This window comes from Stegostoma tigrinum, chromosome 15 (genome assembly GCF_030684315.1).
Source record: "Stegostoma tigrinum isolate sSteTig4 chromosome 15, sSteTig4.hap1, whole genome shotgun sequence".
Lineage (NCBI taxonomy): Eukaryota > Metazoa > Chordata > Chondrichthyes > Orectolobiformes > Stegostomatidae > Stegostoma > Stegostoma tigrinum.
Window position 1 is genome coordinate 22809953 of NC_081368.1, and position 26712 is coordinate 22836664.

Sequence of the window (26712 nt, forward strand, 5' to 3'; positions counted from 1 at the left end):
AAAGACTCTTAATCCCATATTCCAATTGAAAATTATATTTTTTCCATATTTATGGATGTGGGCTTTGATGGCTAGGACATTTATTTTTCAGCCCTAACTGCTGTTGAGAAGGTGCAAGTTAACTGTCCTCTTGATAGTTTGTAGTGAAGTGAGAGGTTGATGGGGTGGAGGTGTGATGGGGAAGAGGGGAGAGATGTTGGAAGAGAGGAAGAGGGTGTTAAATGTAGTGTTCTTTACAAGGGAGCACAGAAACTCCAGGGTTGATAATGAATAGCATTCATAAATTTCTTCAAAAATGGTGTGGCAGGAAAATATATCCGTAAAAGGTGCACAACTGGGAGTTTCCCCAGTATTAGAATATTTGTCTACAAATCAATTGCCCCCATGATTCAGTTAAACATTATTTAAAACTTAATTATTTACTAATAGTAGATATTTAATGCAAGCTCTAGAAATTTACCTCCACTGTTACATTACATCTATGTAAATTGTATGGGGTCAAGTCTTAAAATGTTAAGATTTCATAATCTAAGATTAAGACATTGCAAGTACCAAGAGATGAGTGTACAAGGAAACATCTATTTGTAATTCGGGAAGCAAAGCCCCTAGAGAATTTCCTCATGCTGCTTTCAGCATTATATTGCTTCTGCGATGCAAATTACCTCTCAGGAAACAAAACTCTCAATTACTGGCATCATTAAAAGAGAAACGGTGTCAGGGTTAAGGAAATTTCTTGCCATCCACATTTTTACTTGATAGATGTCACTGGCACTTTCCTACTCTAATCGAAACAGGAGAACTGTAATGGCTTAAGTGGCCTTCTCTTAACCTTCAAAGTGCTCTTCATTGATCCAGTAGTTTAAGAGATTACCATAAATACATCAACCAATCACTACCCTAACAAGAAATTTTGATGCTCAGGAAGGAGCATTCCGTTTTGACTATGGAGAACTCCTGATCATGAACTTTAAATATTATACCTGCCCATTTCTAAAGACTGGGGAAAAAAAAAAATCAGTAAAACAGAAAAAGTACATTAAAAGTTTATTTATCTTTTCGATCAAAATTTTTCCCTGCAATTTTTTGTTTCAACGCAAAACTAAAAGCAGCACATAATTTGCCTACTTTTCAAAAAATTCATTAACAGGATAAATCATCGAAGTTGTACCAGGTTTAGTAGCAAAGGGGATGCTTGCTGAGAAAATTACTATTGGGTGGACAATTTTTCACGTTGAGAACTCAAATGAACATGAAGTCACCAGAAGTTCTCAAGTGCATACTGAGAAGACAACAATTATTTATCTATTCAAGACAAGACCACCCATTTAATGTTGAGAATTTTACCCAATGAGAATTTGTCAGTTATTCCACAGTTAATTGAACCTCAAAAACAAATCTACTGCACAATCCTCAAACCACTAAGGGAAAGGCTACTGAATGATCCGCTCAGCAATTCTGAGATAACTTACAGCACTGTCAAAACAAATGTTAAATGAGGTTAAAACAGAGCCACAGGACCTTGTGACAAGTGCTGGCTAAAAGAATATGGAACATCTGTTTAAGTGTTATATTGCGAGTAAATCTCATCTTTTTGAGTTGGGAAATTTGAAACTATGTCTAAAATGTAAATTGCTTTTTTATAAGTGCTGGAGCAAATACCACAAACTATGGTCAGGCAATAATCTCTTTGGAAGGTCAACTGTATTCTCCGTAATTCAACACAGTAAAAAACAGTTAAGCTAAATCAACCCTTTACTGAAGAATAAAACTTCCATCTTTCACATCTTTTACTGCAATTATAAAACAAAGTGTGGAAACAAGTTAATGGAACAAAATTTCTTCATGCCCCTTTCTTGCTTTAATGACTGCAATGCAGCAATTAAAACAAATATTCACTTCTTGGTGACTGAAGTAATTTCACAACTTTGCCAACTGCATAAAGGAAGAAACTTGAATGGATATTGCAAAGTAGCAGATAATTTAAACATCCTAAATTTTCGTCTTGTGCATACAGTGCAACAATGTCAAAAACACAGACATTAAGAGGCAGACAATATAGCCAGAATTAACATTTTGATTAGATCTTAGCGTTAGCATCTAGTATCAGATTTTTACTTGCAAAGATATGATAGTAACAAACATAGATAAAGGAGGTTCCATTAAAAATAAAGTTAGTTTACTGAATATAAATTCTTTTAACTTGATTTTGTGCTACAAGTTTTAAATCAGCTAAAACTGTCCTGTGAAATCCTTTCAGGCCCATCACTTCTGAGGGGCTCCCAAATCTCTTTTATTTGAGCTTTACTATGCCCATACATTATTCAATGGTATTAGAAAACTGTTTGCTCTTCACATTCTACTCAACTTCCAAAAAGAAAGCTTGTAATCAATATCACAAGGTGTCAGATTTAAGTGTTTCTCAAGTTGAAATATATGCAAATAAAAAGATCCCCTTCACCGGCATCAAAATGTTCCAACTTAAATTTGCGCCACAGGGCCTATAAACTTCACAAGAATTTCTAATAGAGTAGATCTGGGATGAGTAAATTTCTGCCCGAGAACAGACATAAAATGTTGAAACAGATGATCGAATCAAAGTCTCCACAAAATCATAATAGATGTACTGCATTAAAAATAGAACTGAAGTAATTTTACTGTAGAATGATCCAAGGTTTCTTGCTGAGAAACATCCCAGAAGTTAAAAATACTTTACCAAGCACTTTAAAAGAGCATCAGATGTGCTATAAAACATGAGAATAAATTATATAATTTGCAAGATTGTATGACAAGATCAAAGACTTGTTTGAGGAATGAGTGGCAGTTAACTGGAAAAACCTGCACTTTTAGTAAGTATTAGCTTAAAATGCTTATATTATTATACTAGAAAAAGGAATTGTCAAAAAATAGAAATGAATCTAAACTCTATTCTTTAGGTGTGTACTTCAGTAAAGTAATAATGCCTGTAAGTTATTTATAAAATTATCACAAATATTGTGCTTAGCAGGTCCAATTAGTACTGCAATGCAGGTATACAAAATGCTGCAAAACAGTATAATCATAATACGTGAAATCTATTTGGGACCAACGTCAAAATATTTTCATTACATGTGAATGGAACGATGAATTGCACATTTCATGCTAATACAGATTTTTAAAACAGTTTCCTCTAGGGTTGCCGAACAGAGCAGGAAAAACAAAATCGACTGCACATTCCCACCTTGACATCTTAAAATATAATGTAAGTGGTCTATTCAAATGAAGCACAAAGGAACCAAGTCGTCGCAGTTTTCTTACACTTTTCGTAAACTGAAGCACTCAAATTTCAAATCAAAGCTGGAGTGCTACATTTTCCAACACAATATTTAATCCAATTTATTTTTAAAACTCCAATTCAGGTAAAGCAACTTGCTAAAGATGCAATCTTTTAAAACCTCTTGTTCAAGGTCACAGGGCTTTGACTCAAAATATTGCATCCCCTTTTATCAAAGCTATCAAAAAAGTTGGTTTATGCTCATATGGTGCCTTTACCACCCACATGTGCACACACTTGCTTGGTACCAATTACAGCTGTCTAACCATCCCCCCAAAACCCCAAGTTATTTTATAATGATAATTGATAAGCTTAGAAGGCAGAGTTGTCATAAAACAATGTGCAGATTATGAGTACAATCAATGTGCTTCACATTCAAATTAATAGTTCACAGGCTCCAACTCAGTTGGAGAGCTATGTTATAAAGCTTGTTTCATTATCAATGGCAAAGAATCAAATATCCAAATTAATCAGTTAAAAAGGTCGCTAATCCTAACTTTAAATCATTGCATGGAGATGGTTAATTAGGACGAACACCATGTTACTGTCTATCGGATCAATTTGAATTCGTTTCAATTAAGGGGGATCTACAGTTCTTAAGCCACCAGTTGCTCTGCAACGCTGTACAGAAATGATATAGAAACTACATGCTGACACTCAAATATTGCCACATCTGGTGTAACACATTGAATAATGAATACCCTCAAACGGTAGTCAACCAAAATATGAAAAGGATAACAATAGGACAGTACGTTAATTTTATTTCCCCCAACTTTTATACCACTAAAAATGAGCCTTCAGCTACATAATACTGCAAGTGGCTCAGCTCGGGAAAAAAGCATCTGCAAATAATAAACCCTCTCATCCACGCTCCCTTGTGCATCCATTTTTGCTGATCTAACCATGACCTCCATTATTTTCTGGTGCCTCACCTTTCCCCATCTTTGCTTCCATCTCAGCATCTGTTCTCAATTCTCTCATCTTTACTTCACTGACATTTCACTCGCTTTCAAGTTGAATGTTTTCCACTTTTTATCTGCAATTTTGTGTCATCACACCCTTATCTAACACTGCAGTGCATCTATTTCAATCTTTCTATGATTTTTTTTATATTCCCCAAACCCTAGTCTATTTCTCTCGAACTCCAAGCCAATGTTTCTCTCTCTCCAGCACTGCTACTCTAATCTCCAACTTCTCCACCTTATCCCTCTTATTTTTACTCTTCTGTTCTGACCATTTCTCAATTTCTTCTTCTCCCTCAGATCATCACTTGTTCCACTGTATCATTCATCCAGTTTCCAACCGGTGACTGCTTCATCACTCCTTATTTCTGTTCCTTTCTTCGCACCTTTCTCCCTTCTCGTTCCAAATTCTCTTTCCTTTCTTGCTTTCAAATAGAAAACTCTCAAATTTCCTGGAATTATACACAAACCTGTCTTAAAAAGTAAACTGAATGGGAAGGTGGAGGGGTGGCAAGATTAGAAACCACTAATTCTATGTCAAAATGGCAACGTGATTGCTGACTGAAATGCAATTAATCCAAAAAAATTTCTGGAAAGCATATAGGTTATGAAAGAGGTAAACCTTTGGCAGCAGAGGAGTATCTCTCTTCTTCTTCTTCTCAGAATTTGGATCATCCAGCTGATCTGGTTCAAAAGTGTAGAGCTCGGTTAATTCATTCATCGTAAAGTGTCGCTCAATTTGTTGTTGGTCAACCACACGGTATGATAGTGACTGCTTTGTTACTTGACGATCATAAATCTTTTCCTCCATGGTTCCCTGTATTTTAAAACAATATGTGTTAGAATTTATGCTTCACTACATGTCATCTGCCAATGTCACTTTTTGCCAATGTCACCTGTCAAATCACCCACCACAATGACCAATAATTAAGATTCACAGATCACTCTTGGTGAATAATAGACCAGTTTGTTCTCTGTGAATTTACATAGGATTTCCACTGGATAATTAACTTCTGAAGTGATGTGATTATGTTACTTTAACAGCAGGCCAAATTGTCAACAGCTTTAATCACTGGCACAGCAATTTATTGCTACAAACATCAAGCTTAATTTGCTGAAATTAGTTCAAAAATCACCACTGAAAAGGCAGAAAACAGAAATGCCGGTCAGCTGACTACTTCTGAATTTGTTTCATCATACATTCACCAAAGGGTACACAAATTCTTTTTGGAGCAGTTGCTGATACCTGATCTCTATTGGTTACAGTGGTATTTTTACCTATGGAGTCATGTCTTGCCTTTGTGCCAGTTGCAGCCAGTTCAAAAAAAAATCACAGCTGGCTGGCAGATCAGAACTGTCCAAACCTTATACTCTTAAAAGCCTTTGACAAACAGTTTTGCTTTCTGCACTAAATCTGAGACAGAGATACTTAACAACTGTACAACATATTTCTTAATACATTTCCTTACACATGGTACCAAAAGCTACAATAGCAAGATGTTAAGGACTAAGAATCAAACTTAAAAACACTGCAATAGCACAAATGTTTCAGTAAATTTTCCCACAAAGCTATATTTTTCTGGTCGTCTTTTGTTGTTGTCTAAAACTTTACCCAATTCCCTGATTTTTGCCCCATTGAGTAGCTTTCTTTTTTTAATTTGATGCAATCCTTAATCCCCAGGCTAACCATGGTTGGCTTATCCCCTTACTAGATACCTTCTTCCTCACTGGAACGTGTGTCTTGGCCGTGAGCCATGAATAATGTTTTTGAACATCTGCCATTATACCTCAACAGGCTTTGTTTCTAAACTCCTTTCCCAATCCACTCTAACTAGCTCAGCCTTCATTCCTTTATAAATATCCTCAGTTAAACTTAGCACAGTTGTTTCTTACCCAAGTTCTTTGCTCTCAAACTGAATGTTAAATTCTACCATTTTATGGTCACTGTCACTATTTCCATATTTGGAGAAAGTCAGGCTATCAGAAATAGAGGAAAGCTTCAAAACATCGAACAAAAGAAGTGAAAATATTCAGAACTGTTCTTTTTAAACTTCAAAATTGTTAAATATTTATGTATAATTTGCCAGATAAGACAACCAAGGATTTTTTTGTTAAAACAAATCTGCATCTGTGGCTTTTGAGAACAGGTAAACTAGAAGTAAGATTAAAAAAATGTACTTTCTCCCATCCATCTATGTTTGGCACATTGTATGTTAAGCAGAAAGGGACAGTAATCAAATGTTTTCATAAAAATTTAAGAGGAGAATTTGTCCACTCAAAGAAATGAAAACATGTGTACGTCGGATAGCTTCAAGCAATCTAAAACATTAAATGAAAAGGGCAGTGGAAGCGCACACATTACACTTCAATTTTTTGTTTTTACAAAATAAGGAATGGAGGAAGTTTCAAAGCCACTCAGTAACATCACCTCCTGTATTCCCTCGAGAATTTATAATGCAATAACTGCTCACATTTTGTTTGAAAGCACAGGCATGTATGTTCAAGATACAAAGGAAGACATCATTTTTACCTGAGCCAAGAACCTGTAGACAAAGACTGGCTTTATCTGTCCAAAACGGTAAACACGAAAGATGCTCTGGATATCATAGGAAGGATTCCAAGAGGCATCAAAAATGATAACACGGTTGGCAGCCACCAGGTTAATCCCCAGTGATCCTGCTTTGGTGGAAATAATGAACAGACGGCCCCTGTAAAGAACAAATGCACACAATCAATAAGATTGAAGACATTCAAGGTAAAATCAAGAGGAGACACCGAAGGAAATAATTACTAGTCTAAGTTAATAAAATGTGAGGCTGGATGAACACAGCAGGCCAAGCAGCATCTCAGGAGCACAAAAGCTGACGTTTCGGGCCTAGACCCTTCATCAGAGAGTCTAAGTTAATTCAGTTACCCTGCATTTAAGTGCATAAAAACTACAAGTTAGGTTCCATTCATTTAAAGTACATTTAGCATGCAAACATAAATGCAATACTCAATAATGAACAACATATCCTGGGAAACACTCAAACGTCAGGGAACATTTGTGCAAAGAGCAATAAACCTCTGCTTAAAATCTGTGATTTTTCATCAGGAAATTATTGTGCCACACTTGCAGTCCAAGTGTTTTTGGTTTTATTTTCAGCATCACAGGGACTTCAATTTTGCACACACACCTTATTTTGTAATTACAATCTAACTTCACAGTTGTAACTTGTACCAACAGCTTGCATACCTTTTGCCCCATGCAACAACCAAAACTGTACCAACCTTAGAAAAGTGCACTGCAAAGAAGATTGAACAGATTTCGCTCAAGTTACATTCCTAACAAACCATGCAGACTTCAAAATCTGAGCCACTGGTGATGTTTTCAGCACTCACTTGTTCTAAAATATACTGAAAATCTTCTAGTCTCTGTAACTGCACTTGCGCAGTTAAATGCAGAAATCAGGAAGTTGCTATACTGAAATATCACTGAGAGATTAGGCTTTCTACTATGGGAAAGGAGTGCAAATTTGGGATATTTATTCATTAGAAAGCACTGAATATATCTGAAAATTTTGAAGCTATTCATTCCAGTGCAAGTAAATTTTTGACGCCGTACCAGGTTTCAATACCATCAAATAATTATCCAAGCATTGAAAAATGAATTTTACAAAAGTAGAATCTTATTCCATCATGAGTTAAATTATCGTTGGGGATTTAAGTGTTCACAGTTAATTCTTCAATCCCATTTTCCTTTCTCTTCCTTATTTGAATTATTATTTTTAAACTGCAGTCCTCAGTGAACGTAACCTATGATTTACTCACTGCTTACCACAACTCTGGGGCCTTTGTTGCAATGTAGAGTTGTTTGGAATTACTTCATACAGTACTTCTTGGAAACATAATATTCTGTAAATCTGTAGAACAGTCCAGGCTAAACATATTACCCCAAATCTTGCAGTTATGTGCCACTGACTGAAAATCTACCACTCCTGTAAACGGCAACAGAAACTTCCTCTTCTAGCTGTAGCTTGCTTCCAGAACCAAACTGGTCAGAGGGAGGCCCGGTGGCAAATAGTCAGTGAAACCAAGCCTCCTTGGATGTCAAAGGCTGAAGTCACACTTCTTGTTATCTGTATCCAATTTTTAATTTGATGGGTTTTTAACTGCTGCCCCGATGTCATTTCCTCCAATTTACCAAGTGTTAATTCCATCTTAGTGGAGACACAGGGCTAAGCAAAGTCAGAGATGCTAAAGGGGACTAAGGGAAAACCAAGAGATGAAGAACCAGTGGCGCCCGATGAACACTCCCATTGATATTAAGAACGACACACTTTAACACACTGTATACATGGCAGGAGCAGCACTTTAAAAAAAATCCACATAAAAATTGGTGAAAGAAGAAGGAAGCCTTAGTCATGTAAGACAGATGCCTGAAGAAACATCAACATTGGCTCATTCACACACAACACAGCTGCAGATTAGACTGCAAGTGGGACATCTTGGAAACTGAGATGCTGTTGTGGACCACAATAATGGTGAGCTTCTCAATATTTACTACTTGAGCCCACAAGATCTTGGCCATTATAAAATAAAGCCACTTCTCTAAAATCTCCAGACAAGCTCAACATTGCAACAAGTATAAAACTCAATGCATGCTAGCCTGTGTTGCACAGGTAAAGTTTTCTGCAGCATCTCTGAATTAGTATGAGAACTAGCTAAAAGCTGGCTATGTTCTAAACTGTTCAAATTGTGCTCAAATGCATCATTATCTAAAACAACAGTCACTGTAACTAAAAGGCCATATAGTTGGCAAGCCAGCAGCAGTTCAGTTTTGTTTTCATGACATCAGGCTTCAATTTGAACCAGGTACTTAGATGCCAAAAACCTATTAAAGACTAGATGCTGCTTGGCTTGAAGTGTTCATCCAGCTCCACACTTTGTTATCTTAAATTTAAGTCTGATGGTTTTGACAACATAGGACCAATCCTATTGTAAGAAATACTGATATGTCAAAGATAACAAAAAAGGAGCAGTTGGACAAAGACCCCAGAGCTAGCTGCCATCCACCAGAGGTAATGGCCTTTAGCTCTTGAGAGAGAATCACTGGGTCTCAGCCTCCTCTGTGTCTTACAGAAAGCACTAAGTAACAATGATACCAAGACAACAACCAGTTAACATTCCTGACAGAATAACTGATGCAGAATGTATTCCTGACAGAAGGATCTACGGGGAAGGAAAAGAACATTCCAGGAGACACGTAACTCAGCTGTAATATCAAGAGAACTAAATTTTTTTGTAAATGTATGAGACACTTGTATTCATTGGAGCAGCATAAGATTAGAAACTTACTTAATTGGGAATAGTCAGTAATTAGAAGGGATTTATTCAGTTTGTTAATAGTTGAGTTAATTTGCTCACAATTACAATCAGATAAATAAACTGTTACTTGTCATTTTTAAGAGCGAGTGTCAGGGATTTATTTTATTGAACCACTAGAAGTTGCTGAAAAGCAGGTTACACCATTTTTCCCCATACCTTTTACAGATTATAGGGCAAGGTGCTCCTCTTTGGGTGTTTTAGTTTTAACTGGATTGGGGCGGCAACCGCCACTTTACGTCAGATTTAGGGCTTGTTGTTCAGGTCATGGACAGATTTACGGTACAAAAGTTCCTAGCAGATTTAAACAGATTTGGGGACTAACGTCTCAGATCTTTAAAATAAAACTTAAGTGAGAAGTGAAAAATCTGTTTAATTTTGGTTACCTGTTGTTGGTTAAATCAAAACGAGGGTATTGGCTCTTTCTGCCACTAAGTTTTCTGGGGGTGGAAAAACTGACTTTGGGGGTTTTATAAAGGTGAACAAGGCAAAGTTCTTGGAACTGACAGACAAGCTGGAGTCGGGGTTACCTTGGTTTGTGAGAAAGGGAGAGGTAATTACAGCAATAGCTCCACATTTACATTTTCTGGAAATGCCATCAGAATCTTTGGAAATGGCTAGAATTTGACTGCAGATGAAGCAGCTTGAACATGACAGAACTGAAACAGTATGACAATTATGTTTAAAAGCAGAGGGGGGAAAGAAAAAATGAGAGGAAGGTCCTAGCAGAAGAAAGGTTGACAGGGAGAGAGAATTTCAAATTCAAAAGTTGGCAATTAGACAGGAAAGTCGACTTAAGAGGATGGAGGTGAAGGTAGAGGTGGGTTTAGGAAGGAGGATAAGATGGTGAGCAAACCCATCATAGCCAAAGGCCTGGGAAACAAGGTTGTAGAGCTGAATGAACACAGCAGGCCAAGCAGCATCTTTAGGAGCAGGAAAGCTGACGTTTCGGCCCTAGACCCTTCATCAGATTTTCTGAAACATCCGAAACGTCAGCTTTCCTGCTCCTAAGATGCTGCTTGGCCTGCTGTGTTCATCCAGCTCTACACCTTGTTATCTCGGATTCTCTAGCGCCTGCAGTTCCTATTATCTCTCATAGCCAAAGGCCTGGTAGGGACATATACAAATATGTCTAAACATTACCAAAATTCGATGAAAGAGATGTAGAAGCCTTTTTAATTTCCTTTGAGAAATTGGCTAAACAGATGAACTGATCAGAGACTGTATGGTTAATGTTAATTCAGACCAAGTTGGCAGGCAGGGCTAATGAGGCATCCGCAGCTCTGTCAGATGGTGTCAGAAGAATATGAAGTAAAAAAAGTCATTTTGAGTGCCTACAAATTGGTACCAGAAGCATATAGAAACAGTTCAGAAATGTAAGAATCAGGTCAGACTTATACAGAGTTTGAAAGAATTAAACAGTGCAACTTTGATAGATGGATGAGAGAATTAAAGATCTTAAAAAAAAAGACAAATGAGGTTCAGAGAGATTATTCTGCTGGAGAAGTTTAAAAACTCACTTCCAGAAGTGATAAGAACTCACGCTGAGGAACAGCAAGTTAAAACAGTGACAAGACCTGCAGAGACGGCTCTCTGTCCCAGGAACAGAGAACAGAATAGAAAGTCTTGTTACGGTATTGAGGACCTATGTAAAAACTGAACAGGGAGGAATAATGTCATAGTACACAATGATGACACACAGAATGCTGCTTCGATAATACAACACCCTGCAGGCTTAATCCGATCTCAGCAGCGAAGATTCCGAAGGAAGTGGAAGCGATGCTCCAAGAAAACATCATACAGACAAGTCAAAATGAGTGGAGTTTGCTGATCGTGTTGGCTCCCAAACCTGATGGTTCTGAACAATTCTGTGTAGACTATCGGAAGGTCAATGCAATGACCAAATCTGACTCAGACTCAATTTCAAGGCTGGAGGATTCTGTGGAAAAAGCAGGACCAGCCACTTACACCACAAAGTTGGACTTTGTTCACGGTTACTGGCAAGTACCTTTGGAGAGAGCAAAAGAAGTTTCTGTTTTTGTAACCCCAAATGGGCTACATCAATTTAAAATAATGCCATTTAGAATGAAAAATGCATCAGCCACTTTTCAAAGGCTTATGAACAGAGTTGGTGCAGGACTGACCAATTTTACCATCTACGTAGATGACTTAGTGATCTTTAGCCATTTGCGGGAAGATCACGGTGCATTTGGCAGAGTTCTTTGAGAGACAATGGAAGGCAAAGTTGGTCATAAATTTGGCAAAAACAGAATATGCAAAGGTGGAAGCGACATTCTTAGGGCACAACACTGGAAACGGACGGATGACACCAAGGAACACGAAGAAAAAGGCCATCGAGAAATTTCGAAGACTATCTTCGAAGAAGGAAGTGCTATGATTTTTAAGAGTGAGCGGATTCTACAGGTAATTTGCATCAAACTTTAGTAGTGTAGTGACGCCATTAATGGATTTGTTTAAAAAATCATCAAAATTTTGGTACACAGAACAATGCCAGGACACATTTGCGAATTTAAAAGCAGTGTTAGACCAGTTTTAGCCATTTTTTGGAAGCACTTCAAAATCACCATTGATGCAAGCGATGTAGGTATTGGAGCTGTGTTGTTACAGGAGGATGATTGTGGAATTGAAAAACTAATCAGCTACTTTTCAAAAAAATCTCAACATCCATCAGGAAAAATATTCAGCCATTGAAAGAAGTTATTGAGATTGGTAATGACCTTACAACAGTGTAATGTTTTCACTGCAAACAATGCATCAGAGACGATTGTGCATACTGCTCACAGTCCTTTGATATTTCTGGGAAGATTTAAGGATAAGAACAGTAGATTATTTTGATGGAGTCTCATATTACAAGCATTTAAATTTCAGACTGTACACGTTGCAGGTCATGAAAATATCATCGTGGATGCTTTATCGCAAGTTTAAAAGAAAATGATTATGTAAGGTAGAAACGGTACTGTTCGATGTTATACATAATAGTAGTATAAAATGTGTACCTTTAGATTAATGAGCTGTTGATCTAGTAATATAATGGAGTTAAGGTTTTATAATAAGTGAAGCCACGTTTTCATAACGATGCTTCACTTTTTTTGTAAGGGGGCAGAGGTGTTGTGAATTTCGGCAGAGTACTTGTGGATTGGTAGGCAAGAAATTAGAATTTGGTGTGTATGAAATGCTAGGGCAGCAGGAGGGGAAGCACTGTGTAGTCCCTTTAAAAGATCATGTGCTTTTTCTCTGTTTAGAAACTTAAAACAGATGTCTGTGAGCAGCAGCTTGAAAGTTTGCAAGTACACAGAAAGCAGCCAAATTGAACCATTTGTATCGAAAGGCCATACCGTTAGCAAGCTGAGCAGCAGTTTTTACCAAGATAATGTGCTGTTGAATTTAGCCCATCAATTTGAACCAGGTACTTAAATTTAATAGGTTTTGGGTATGTAAGTCTTTTGGTTTTAATATAGGACTAATCCCATTGTAAGAAATATTGATATGTTATCAAGGGGACAGTCAGATAAAGCTCCCAGGGCTAGCTGCCATCAGCCAGAGCTAAGGGCACTGAGCTCTTGAGAGAGAGAGATACTCGCTGGCTGTGTCTTAGAGGAAGCACTATCTAAGTGGTACCAACAGTACAACTAGTTAATATTCCGGACAGAACAACTGACAGAGAAAGCAAAGAAAATTCTGGACATAACCTGGCTGTAATTTCGAGTGACCAAGCTTTTTTTTTCCATAAGTGGAACTTGAATTTATTGGAGCAGTATACCATTAGAATCCTGCTTTATTTGTGAATAGTTAGCAGTTAGAAGGGATTTCCTTGGTTTGTTAATAGTTTAGTTAATTTGCTTACTATTAGAGTTGGATAAATAAATTGTTACTTTGTGGATTTTAATGTGAGTGCCAGGGATTTTATATAATCAGTAAAAGTTGCTGAAAATAATGTTACACTGCTTTTCACACTCCTTTTTGAGTGTTTGGTTTTAGTTCTCAGCTGAGGTGGGGTGGGGGGGGGGGGGGGTCAACCGCCATTTCATAACACTTCACAACCACTTTAGTGTACGTTACCTGATGTTACTCTCATCATTGAATTCTTCAGCCCATTTTTTTCTTGTTTGTGCACTTGTAGAACCATCCATTCGATAGTAATCTACATTCCTGTACCATTTCCCATTACCTGCAATTTGAAATACTTATTTGTAAAATGAACAATATTTCAATGAAGGAATACATTCAAAAATAAAAACAAATTTATTCAGAAATCCAGGTGAAGTGGTAATCTAGGGATAGAATAACAGTACAACTGCTGAGCAGCCAAGCACAATGTCATTCAATCCTTGTGGAGTTGTAAACATCAGAGCTCTGAGGGTTAAGAAAATAAAATGTGAGGCTGGATGAACACAGCAGGCCCAGCAGCATCTCAGGAGCACAAAAGCTGACGTTTCGGGCCTAGGCCCTTCATCAGAGGGTTGTTTTTTTTGGGGGGGGCAGGGGCAGGGGCAGGGGAAGGCGTGCGTGTGAAAAGGGTGGACGTCTAAAAGGCTTGTTGGCAGTCACAGGCCCTTTCGTTTACACTTGCTGCATTCAAACCTACAGGTAAAGGTCCCCCGGTGGGTGCCAGAAAAAAATCTCAACCATTCAAGCTACACACTTACTCAAGAAAAATATTCCGACACTTGTCATATTACATTATAAAGCAAGTGAGACCAGTAATTAGTAGTGCTGCTATTACAGATGTATTCATAAAGATATACAAACCTAGTAAACAAAAAGGGCAAAAATAGCCTCGAGTAGTTAGCAGTAGTGTTTGGTCACAACAGAATACAGAAATCTACAAAAAATGTAACTTGAAAATACTCAGTTTATGCATAACATGTAAGGAGAGAAAAAAAAAAGTTAACATGGAATGCATGTTACGGGAAAAGCCAAAAATGTAACAGGTTAGGCAAATGAAACAGCAGGCTACAAAGAAAAACAAAAAGGGAAAGTTTATGTTTGGATGGAGAGCAGGAGGGATCAAAATATAGGCTTCATAGTGCAAGGCCAAAGGGAATATATGGGGCATAAAGGAAATTAGAAAAGCATGTTCAGAGGAAGTATAAATGGCAGAATCTTGAACAGTTGCCATCTAAAAGCAAATGAACCAAATAAGACAGAAACAAGAGAACAACCCAATGAAGCAAGAGAAGCAACATCAGATAGGGACAGTGACTAAAATCTAAAACTGCTAAACTCATTGTTAAGTCCGGGGGACAGAGATGGATCAGCTGATAGGTGAAGCATTGCTCCTTTAGCTGAATTTCAGTGGAACATTACAGGTGTCAAGAACAGCAAATGGAAACTTCAAGTGACCTGGCTGGGATCTTGGGATTACAAAAGTGGGCTGAACCGAAGCAGTCTGCAAAGTTGTCACCTAGACAAGGGGAACATCACAGAAACAACAAAGATTGATAGGTTCACGATTAGTAAGGGGATCAAAAGGTTACAAGGAGAAACAGGAGAATGGAACTGAGAAATGTATCAACCATGACTAAATGACAGAACAGACGTTTTGGGTTAAATAGGCTAAGTCTGCTCTTATATCTTATGGTTGTATAATTGTGATGGCTCTGGGAGGGAGGGGAAAATAGTTAGAGCTCTCCCAACCTCAGTGGGGAAAATCCTTGCTTACAGAGAAAGAAAGACATTGTAGATCAATCATGACAAGACCAAGAAACAGAGATTGCAGTAGTCCTTATAGTAGGTGAGGTGTGATAAGTATGGTCAAGGGTGTCATGGGAATAAGTGGTATATAGGGACAACTGGCATTTATTTTCATTTTTAGACAGGCTAATTTGATGAAAGAGGAGAAAATTTGGAATTAAGACTTTGTGAGGGAAAACATGGAAGAACAAAACAGAAGTTGCCGGAAACACCCAACAGATCTGGCAGCATCTGTGAAGAAAAAAAATCAGGGGTAATGTTTTGGGTCCAGTGACCCTTCCTCAGAACTGGGGACCTGAAACATGTCCTCTGATTTTCCTTCTCCCCCCAACAGATGCTGCCAGACCTGCTGAGCATTTCCAGCAACTTCTGTTTTTGCTCCTGATTTACAGCATCTGCAGTTGAATCATAAAATCCCTTTTGTGGAAACATGCCCTTCAGCCCTACAACTCCACACCGACCCATCCCCCTATAGCCTACCTAATCCACACATCCCTGAACACCCCAGGCAGTTTAGCATGGCCAATCTATCTAGCATGCATGCTTGGGAGGAAGCCAGAGCACATGGAAGAAACCCACGCAGACACGGAGAGAACATGCAAACTCCAGACAGTCACCCGAAGGTGGAATCGAGCCCGGGTCCCTGGTGCTGTGAGGCAGCAGTGCTAAACTGAGCCAACATGCTTACCCATTTGTTTCAGTTTTTATCAAATATGACAAGATCTGGATATAAAGTCAATAGAACTTTCCAGTTCTGGTCAAAAGCAGGTGAAGAGTAGTAAAGATGCATTATGAGACAAAACTGTCAGCCAACATAAAGGAAAACCCCAAGTCTTAATGGGAGTTGGGCCAATTAGATACCAGAAAACAGAATTTTTACAGAGACAGGGGCATGGATGAGGTGTTAAATCAATTCTTTGCATGTGTCCTTACCAAGAGGTACACGCAACACAGGCCATGAGTGCAGAGGAGAAAACTAACACAAGATGGGTTTAAAACCGATATGGAAGAAGCATTTTTAGACAGTTGGTACTTGAAAGTTTACAAGGTACCGGGACTGGATGAAATACATTCAAGGGTATCAGAGGAAGCAGGAATGGAAATTGCAGAGGCAATGGTTATAATCTTTCAGTCTTCCCTAGACAAAGAGGGGGTACCTGCAGACTGAAGAATTGCAAATCCGTGCCCTTGTTCCAAACTCTTTGAAAGTATGAACCCAGGAATTATAGACAGCTAAACTTCACTGGTGGAAAAGCTTCTGGAAGCAACCATTTGAGATCAAATTAGCAATCACATGGAAAAAGGTAGATGGATTAGAAATCCATACTGGCTCTTCAAAGGAGAAATCACGTTTAACTAATTTGCTGGAGTTTTGACAAGGTAAAAGAAAGAGTTGGGGAGGATAATGTTGTTTGTGATGTACATGGATTTCCAGGTGTTCAATACAGTATCACACAGACATGGAAAAGAGAGGCAGTAGCAGTGTAGATGCAAAAATTGGTTAAGAGTAGGCAACAGTAAGTAATTTACACCTTTCCGGGACAAGCTTTTTTGAAATTTCCTTTGCGTCCCACATGACCTCTTAGGCCTTGCACTGTAAAACCTTTCGTACTTTGATCCCTCCTGCCCTCTAACTAAACACAGACCTTCCCTTTTGTTTTTCTTTCTGGCCAGCTCTCTTTCACTTGTTCAACCTGTTACATTTTTGGCTTTTCCCAGTAAGACGCATTCCAAGCGCTTTCTCTCTCCACATGCTACACACCAAATGAGTATTTTCATGTTATGGTTTTTGGAGGTTTCTGTATTCTTTTGGGAACAATTACAGCTGTCTAACTACTCAGGACTATTTTTGCTTGTTTTATTTTCTTGGTTCATATATATATTTATAAATACATTCTGTATTAACAGTAGTGCTACTAATTACTGGCCTCACTTTTTTTGAAGTGAAAACATAATTTGACAGGTGTCAGAATATCTTTTTCCTTTTTGGGGCTGAACGAAGGTTTGCAGGGGAGTTCCCACAGCTGGTATTGGTATCCTCCCTTTTCCCGATAAATATATTAAATCACATAGATCTCTATGTGTAGAGGACAATTTCAAAGCTCACAGTGATATGAAACTTACAAACATTGTAAACTGTAACGATGGTGTAAAACTTCAAAAGGCATTGACCAGTTGGAAGACTGGGCAGATGGATGGCAGATAAATTTCAACAGAGCAAGAGGTGATGCATTTGGGTAGGAAGAACATGAAAGGCAATATAACATGAGAGGGTATCATTCTAAATAGAGTGCAAGAGCAGAATGATGTTGTTTGCATGTGCACATGCCATTGAAGGTGGCAGTATAAGTGGCGAGAGTACAGTATCCAGGCTTTTTTAATAGGGGTACAGAGTACAACAATAAGGAAACTGGGCTGAACTTCCATAAGATGTTTGTTAAACATCAACTGGTGTACTGAGTACAGTTCTTGGCATCGTGCTATAGGGAAGACGTAAATGCACTGGCATATATACAAAAGATTTACAAAAATGGTTTTGGGGTTGAGAAACTTCAGTTAGGAGAACAGATTGGAGATGCGGGGAACATCTTCCTTAGAGAGAAGGCTAAGCAGAGAACTAATTTTCAATATTTTCAATAGATTTTCAAACTTCAGAGGGGGTTGATTGGACAGATAACAAAAAATTCTTCCCACTTATAAAAAGGTCAAGAATGAGAGGGCACAGATTTTGAACGAAAGTAACAAACGTGCTGCAAGAAAAGTCTTTTTCACAAGTGGTTCATGACTGGAGGTATGGTGGAGACAGGTTCACCTGGAGCATTTCAGAGGGCATGGGATGATTCTCTAATAAGAAACAACATACAAGGGTGTGAAGAAAAGACAGCAGAATGGCACTAAGTCATGATGAGCCTTTGGAGAGCTGAAGCAGATACTATGCAGAACAAAGCCATTTGGTCAACTATAACAATTATGACATAAGAAAAAACCATTTGTTCCTTCCAGGTGACTTTCTCCACCTATATCTGGAGGTAAGTCTCGACACAATTCCAGCTAGTTTGGAATCTTTCCTTTCATTATTTACACCAAACACTTCCACAGTAAACTATCTTCAAACTCTCTGGAATCTATGTTTAGTTAGCTGTATACCTTCCTTTATCTCTATTTTATCCCCCATCCATAAAGCTACATTCAGCTTAATATTATGCCACAATTTTTGAAAACGGTACCAAACACCAAAATAATTCATGCATACAACTTGCTGCATTTCTTTCATTCGTACACCAATTTCCTCAAACATTGCCACTGAATTCTTCAAGGCTGTAATGCCGATAAACAACGAAGTCCAAATACATTCTTTAGTGACTCAACAAATTCATGTAGCACCAGGCAACATTAACTTTTTTGTAAAATATAATTTCTCAGCTTATCCTTTTCTCTTCAAGTTCAACCACTGCAAAATGCTGCACCATTTACAAAATGCATCATTCACAATAAATGGTAGTGAATATTCTCTTCATAACCTACTTCTCTTCAATCCAAAACAGGTGTTAGAAGAATCTGCAAAATGAAAGGATAAAGAAAGTCCAAAAAAATTTATATGAGTGAAGATAGATGACAGCAGCTCCTCCGATAATCCTCAACACTGGTGCCGCCCTACTGTACTCCCTGTGCAGCCAAGACTGTGTAGCCAAATTCCATATGAACACATTTACACGTTCACTGACGACACCAGCACAGTAGGCCAGATATCAAACAACGATGAATCAGAATACAGGAAGGAGATAGTGTGTTTGGTATCATGGTGCAATGTTTGCTATGTCTCTTTCAATGTCAGCAAAACAAAATAACTGATCATTGACTTCTGGAAGAAAGGAGGAGGACATACTCCCCTCTACATCAACAGAGCTGAGATGGAGACGGTCGAAAGCGTCACATTTGTAGGAATGACGACAGCCATCTGTCCTGGGCCTTCCTCATAGATGCAATGGTCAAGAAGGCCCATTTCTTCTTCGTCAAGCGGTTTAGGAAATTTAGCACGTCCCATAAGACTCTCACCAACTTACAGATGCAACACAGAAAGCATTCTATTTGGATGGATTATGGCCTGATAGAGCAACTACTCTGCCTAGGGCTGTAAGAAATTATAGAAAAGTTGCGTGCACAGGCGAGGCCATCACAGAAGCCAACCTCCCACCCAGGGACTCCAAATACACTTCTTGTTGTTGTGTAAAGGGTGTCAATATCAAAGACTCCTCCCACACCAGTAATGGTCTCTTCCAACTTCTTCTGTCAATCAGAAGATACAGAAGCTTGAACACACGTTCTAGCAGTTTCAAAAACAGCTTCTTCTCTGCTAATAGACTACTGAATGGACTGCTAACTTCAAATTGTGTTGATCTTGCTTTGTGCACATCCTATGCAGCTGTAACCTTGTATGCCTCACTGTCCAAGCCCATGATCTGTACGTCTTTGTTTGCTACAATCTGCGCGTACTGCTCGCAAAACAAAACTTTTTTCTGTACTTAGGTACATGTGATGACAATAAATGAAATCAAATATTTTGAAACTTTTTATATCTAGAGCTCTACCAGCCTGCCTTGCTAGCTAGTTGCACTTGTAACTTGTCTGCGACTCCACAATCAGTAATGTTGCAATAATCACATTTCTGCAATTTTAGACCATACTGACAGTTCTATGTAATATTTAGTCATTCCAAAATCATGGTATCCTGCTTTAATTCAATTGTCAGGCCAGAATCTTCAAATTCGGAGAACAGCAAACAGGCATAAAATCCTTCTGTATTTGCAATTATTTTCTTTAAGTCAAACCAGCAAAGTATCATGAAAGTAGATTCTCTGTTGGTGCATCAGCTCCATTAATTTTGAGAGGGAAAATGAGGACTAAGTACTATACAGAATTGCAGCTTCAAACAGAAATCCCAATAAGACACACTTCAGGAGTGAACAAAGAAACATCCTTCCTATCTACTAAAAGGCTTCTTAAATGATACTGCTAGCAACCAATGAAATATGCATTCCTGCATTTTCCACCCGTCTGCTTACGAGCTGAATTAAAGTGGAGGGATTAAGCAATCAAATACAAACTGAGTAATAAGTAGTCAAGAGTCAAATCATCACAACTTTTTACCAAATTAAACTCTGTAAACAGCAAGTCATAACTTGAGAAAAATGCCTTGCGTGCCCTTTACATTTTACAAACAGACTTCCACTAAAGCTTTAAGACTACAGTTCAAGTCATCAGAAGCTGTACACTAATTAGAGGCCATGACATGAATCTTAAAAGTTTCGTGCCCAACATTGCAATCAAAAGGGATTTAAATAGGAAAACAAAACATAACTTTTTCAAGTTAACGATCATCGTCTTATATTCATCTTTATACAACAGCCAATTTCAATGGACATAAACACATTTAATCTCCCAAATTAACACATTAACCTTACTTTGTTGTATTTCTCCCACGCACAGTCTCAAATACTGGGCAACAATCTCTCAGACAAATTGTACCCCAAAAGTAATATTTTCAGGAATCAAACTTCTAAGGTCTAATTACAAAAAAATTGAAAGGCAGAACAGCTGTAGTTTAATTATGCTGTGGAACAATGCAAGAGGTACAGAAGGCATACAGCTGATTGCTGCAAGGCAACGATTAACTAACCTTTAATTCATTGAGTTAAAGTTTATTTATTCAAAATGAATGCTGAATGTCTCAAGTTCCTTTTGGGTGACATCCGGAGGTTATAATGCTAGTTGATGGATTATGGGAAATCACCAAATTGATTATACTGAACACAGCAGTATTTTGAAATGAAATTGCCTACTTGAAAAACATGAAGGAAACCAAACATACCATATACTGTTATTAAATTCTCTTTTCAGGTAAAGACCATCTTCAACAAGACAAAACCCAAGCAACTCGAACTGATATTCAACAACATTACTAACACTGAATCCCTCATCAACACATTGCAGGGATACCACTGACCAGAAATCGAACTGGACCAGCCATTCAAGTACTACGGCTATAACAGCTGGTCAAGCTTGGAATCATGGGGAAAATGTTAGAGTCAGTTACAAAATATGTAATACCAGAGCACAAAGAAACACACAAGATAAATCAAGGAGACTGAGCAGGGAGGTGAAATCATGCCTGACAAATTCTGTGAAAAGGTAGAAAGAAAGATAGATAAAGGGGAACCAGTGGATATAATAAATTTGTATTGTGAAGTGTTGAATAGGTACCACACTTTAGGGTACTTGTAACTGCCCTTGTGTCAGAAGCATATTAACACCGATTCAGGATTGGCTAACTAATAAAAGGGCATTTTCAGGTTAGCAACCTGTAACTAGTGAGCTTTCACAGATATCAATGCTGGGGCTAAAATTATTTACAATGTATATTAATGATTTGGATGACAGGAGTGAATGCATTATCGCCAAGTTTGGAGATGACAAAAATAGGTGGGAAGGCAAGTAGTGAGGATGGCAGTCAATGGAAGGATATAGGCAAGTTAAGCAAATGGGAAAGATTCGGCAGATGGAAGACAATGAAGTTATGCATTTTGGCAAGAAGAACAGAAGAGCTGATTACTATTTAGTTAGTGAAGAATTTCAAAATGCTGCAGCACAGAGGAATTTGGGAGTCCTGGTGCATAAAAAGGAGCATCCAAGTTCAGCAAGTAATCAGGAAAGCAAATGGAATGTTGTCTTTACTTCAAAAGGGAGTGGAGTATAAAAATAACACAGCCTTACTAAAACTACACAAAGCACCAGTCAGACCACAGTTACAATATTGTGAACAGTTTTGGTCCCTTTGAGTAGGTTGATCCTGGATATGGAAGGATTTTAATGTGAAGAAAGCCTAGACATGTACTTGTTAAAAAATTTAGAGGAACTAAAGGCAATATTATTAAAACATACAAGATTCTTATGGGTAAGTGCAGACAGTTTGTTTCCCCTTGTGGGAGAGATTAGGACCAGAGGACAATCTCAGAGCAAGGAGTTGCCTAGTTAGTGCAGAGAGGTGAATGAATTTCTTCTCTCAAGTGGCAGTGAGTCTGTGGAATTCTTTTCACCAAGGGCTGTAGAGGCTGGGTCACGAAGTATATTTGGGCTGAGAGAGATAGATTTTTAATTAGCAAGGGAAATCAAGAATTATGGGGAAAAAGGCAGAAAAGTGGAGCCCAAAGATCATTAGCTCAATGATGATCGCGTAAGACTCAGTGGGCAGTATGACCTACTTTCTGCTATGTCATGTGGTCTTATGGAATTCTACAAAAAGTAACTGATATCCTGTTTCACCAAAGCCTGTATACAAGTCAGATGTTATTGAACAGTGATCACTTAATTGAGAAATTCAAGAAGCTCAACAACATCCAGGTCAAAGTAACCCATTTACCACCCTTACCATCTAAAAGATACTTCAGTAATAAACCTAACCATACTCCTTCAACAACCTGTTATCAACCTATAACCTCGAATCATCTACAAGGACAAGAACAGCAGTTCTGAGGCAACACCATAGCTTGCTGGTTCCCTTTCAAGTCACGTACAATCCTGACTCGGAAATTTATTGTTGTTTCTTCACAATCACTGGGTCAAAATCCTGGAACACCTTTCATAACAGCACCCATTTCAATGTGACCACTCACTACCACATTCTCCAGGCCATGAAGGGGTAGGCAATAAATGTTGGTCGAGCCAGTGACATCATATTCCAGGAATGAATAAAGAAAAGCTGACAATCCAATCTAGGTTTTGGTACATGTCCTTGGTAGACTGCCCTTGCCAAGGAGGCAGGAGCATAGTGGTAAGGTCATTGGACTAGATATCCAGAAACTGATGCTAATGATTTGGGGAGAAGTATTCAAATGCTACAACAGTAACCACCAGAATTTAAGTTCAAGAAATAAACTTGCAATTAGAAGTTCTAACAACATTGACCATAGCTATCAACTGTTTTAAAGATCATCAGATACCCTAATGCCCTTTTGGAAAGGAAATCTCATTCTAACCTGGTCTGGCCTAGATGTAACTGTGGACTCTTGACTCAAAAGTGCTCTCTCAAATGGCTTAAGTATTTACTCAGCTGTGCCAAACCTCAATGTAAAGTCAAAAAGGAATGAAACTGGATGGATGACCTGGCATCAACTTATGGAACAGAAACAATAATGCTAAACAGAACCCTGTCAAACCTGCAAAGGCCCATGGGCATGTGTCAAAACCTAGACAGCTGTGGCACAGACCAGTCAAGCAGCAGCCTACCAAAATCTAATCAGCAAATCATATCCTCTAGGTAGCTTTGAGACCCTGTTATTTTCATTCAATGGTGCCTCTGCATCTGGCCTTTTGTTAACTGGTTTATTCTTTAGCGAATTAACAATATTTACCATTTGGATCTTCTATGCATGCACACACATCTTTTTCTCCCAAGTGGGAATAAACTGGTTTCATCCCATGTCCTGTCCCACTGGCACAGCAACAGTCAGGAGATAGCTGCTCTGGGAGTAAATCAATCAATCTGACTCTGGACCCCACGAAGCCTCACAGCACCAGACTAAACACGGGCAAGGAAACCACCCTACCCCTGCCCTCACCTCAGTTGATGGTGAACACCTCCATGTTGAACACCAAATGGAAGACGAACTGAGGGTAGAAAACACACAATGTACTCTGGATGAGGGCCTTCATTGTCCATCACCAAAAGTGGCTCAACAGTACCATTACTGACCAGGTCTTGAAAGACATAGCTGCTGGATTGGGCCTGCAAGAACCAATAAAAAGTAATAAACCTATTTGGCTACATATTCACCAATCTACCTGTCAATGTGCAACTGCACTATTATTAACTGACTACCACACAGTCATTCTAGAGATGAAGGCCACCATTTGTGGATACTCTTCATCGTGTTAAATGGCTTAGATGCAGAGTAGATCTATCAATTCAAAGTAAAGCATCAATGAGGTGCTGTGGGCCACCGTCAGCAACAGAATTGCACTGAATCACAATATGTAACGTTTTGCACCAGCAAGTCCCTCTCATTTTACCCTTACCACCAAGTCAGGGAATCAATTCTGGTTCAATAAAAGTGCAGGAGAAAATACCTGAAGCAGTAGCAGGCATATTAAAATGAACCAAAATGATGAAGATACATCACAGGACTATTAGCAGTGTAACCTGTAAGTGGAGTGTGGTAGTTTGCTAAATGTGGGGGTGGGACATCAATATTTTGTTTTTCTCTGCTGTCTTGTTTTCCTAACTAATTTCACAGATTACTAGAGGCAGGAGTGAACCAAGACCGGAGAGCTCAGAGATTATAAAGGGATTAATGAAGAAACACTAAGAAAAAGTACAAGTCAGTAAATAAGAGGAGACCAAAGTTAAGCTGAAGGTAATACATTTAAGTACAGCAGACTGTGTTTTAACTGGCAACTTATGAACTGGCACTCTCAATAAACTGGCAACTATGTACCTTAAGCGCCATTAAGTTTACCACATTACCATAACCTCATATTTGCAAATAATCAGTTGAGGATGCAAGTGAGAAGGGTCTCTGCCATTAAGTTTTATCTAAGGCATAGCTGTGTCATTATTTAAATGATTTCTGCTGTAAATCAAGTACAACATTTATGTATGTACCCCTGTATTACATTTGTATTCTAGTGTGTGTTTTTACATGGATTATGTTTTGGTCAACCAGAATATTATAAGTGCCGGTTAATAAAGAGTTTGCTGCAATTCAAAACATCAGTGAGGAAGACAAAGTAAGTTCAAGCCTAAGTTGTCACAGACGAGGTCACATGGAATGTGTAACCTGATAAGGAGGGAAGTCATAGATCCTATAGGGATCCTAGTTAACCAAATGAGCAGAAAGCACTCCCAACTGCAGAAATGTGAGCTCAAGGTTTCAAGGCTCGAGCAGTGCCTGGACATACTGAGCCACATCGCTAAGAGTTACTGGGTAGCACAGTTAGAGAGGTGGCCACACCACAATTCAGGGATTGAAGGAAAGGAGGGAATGGGCGATCACCAGACAGTCAAAGAGAATTCAACAGGTAGTGCTGGAGTCCCCTGGGGTGCTGCTCATACATCAGTTTTCTATTTTAGAAGCTGATGAGGGTGCTGGTTCCTCACTAGAGTGCAAACAAAGCCAAGCTTCTGGAAAAGCAGCCTGACTGTACAGGAAGGAAAGAAGCAAGCAAGCAGGAGCAATAAATAGTGATAGTGTGGGGATTCACTAGTTGTTAGGGGAACATACCACCATTTCTGTGGCCACAGAAAAACTGGCATGCTTCAGACATGGGCATGAATTGGAGGAAGGCAGATTTTATTAAAGTCGCAAGATGTGGCCAAATTCGACTGGAAGCAGCGCCTTGAGGGTAAATCCACAGAACAGTGGAAGGTATTCGAAGAGGAACTGGGGAAGAGTATCCCCTCAACGGTTCCATTTAGGGTGAAATGTAGGAGCGACAATCGCAGACAACCTTGGATGTCTAGGAATACTCAGAACTCTATAAAAAGGAAAAGGAAAGCATACAACAAGTACAGAGGGAATAAATCCACCAAGACCCTCGTGGAGTTCAGCCTGTGCAGGAGAGAATTTGAGAAGTTAATTACAGAGCAGAGACAGGGCATGATGATGATACTGGCAGGCAAGACTGAGGAGGACCCTAACATGTTTACATGCACATCAAGGGGTGCTCGTCCACAAATCGCTTAAGGCAGCAGGACAGGTTAACAGGGTAGTTAAGGCAGCTATCTTCGCCCGCCCCAACTGCCTCCACAATGCTAGTCCCCCAGCCCTACACAGCTTGCTTCTACCTTCTCCCAAAATTCCACAAACAGGACTGTCTGGACGTTGCTTCAGCCTGCTCCTGCCGCACAGAACTCATCTCTTCCTACCATGACTCAGTTTCCTCTCCCCAGTCCAATCCCTGCCCGTGTGCATTCATGATTCCTCTGAGGCTTTATGCCAGTTTCAGAATTTAGAGCTTGCAGGCTCCGACCACCTTCTTTTTACCAGGGACCTGTAATCCCTTTACACATCCAGTCTCCACCAGGAGGATTTTAGGGCTCTCTGCTTCTTCCTAGAGAAGAGACCTAAACCAACCCCACCACCACCACTCTCCTCTGCTTGACCGAGCTTGTCCTCACCTTCAACAACTTCTCTTTTAAGTCCTTTCATTTTCATCAGGTCAGAGGCGTGGCCACTGGGAACCAGCATGAGCCCCAGTTATGCCTGTTTTTCCACGTGGTACATGGAACATTGCTTGTTTGAGTTCCCACCCACAACTCTTTCTCCAATATAAATCGGTGATATCATCAGCGCTGCTTCCCTCTCT

At 39.0% G+C, this 26712-nt stretch overlaps 1 protein-coding gene across 2 annotated transcripts in view; it reads right to left on the reverse strand.

The window, feature by feature from the left end:
* atrx (ATRX chromatin remodeler) overlaps window positions 1-26712 on the reverse strand; it is a 233303-nt gene that overhangs the window by 24434 nt on the left and 182157 nt on the right. For both annotated transcript variants that reach the window (XM_048545006.2, XM_048545004.2), the window contains 3 exons: window positions 13717-13825; window positions 6803-6980; window positions 4895-5089 (listed from right to left, as the gene is read on the reverse strand). In XM_048545006.2, the coding sequence (XP_048400963.2) occupies window positions 4895-5089; window positions 6803-6980; window positions 13717-13825 (482 nt within the window). The remainder of the gene's footprint in view (window positions 1-4894; window positions 5090-6802; window positions 6981-13716; window positions 13826-26712) is intronic.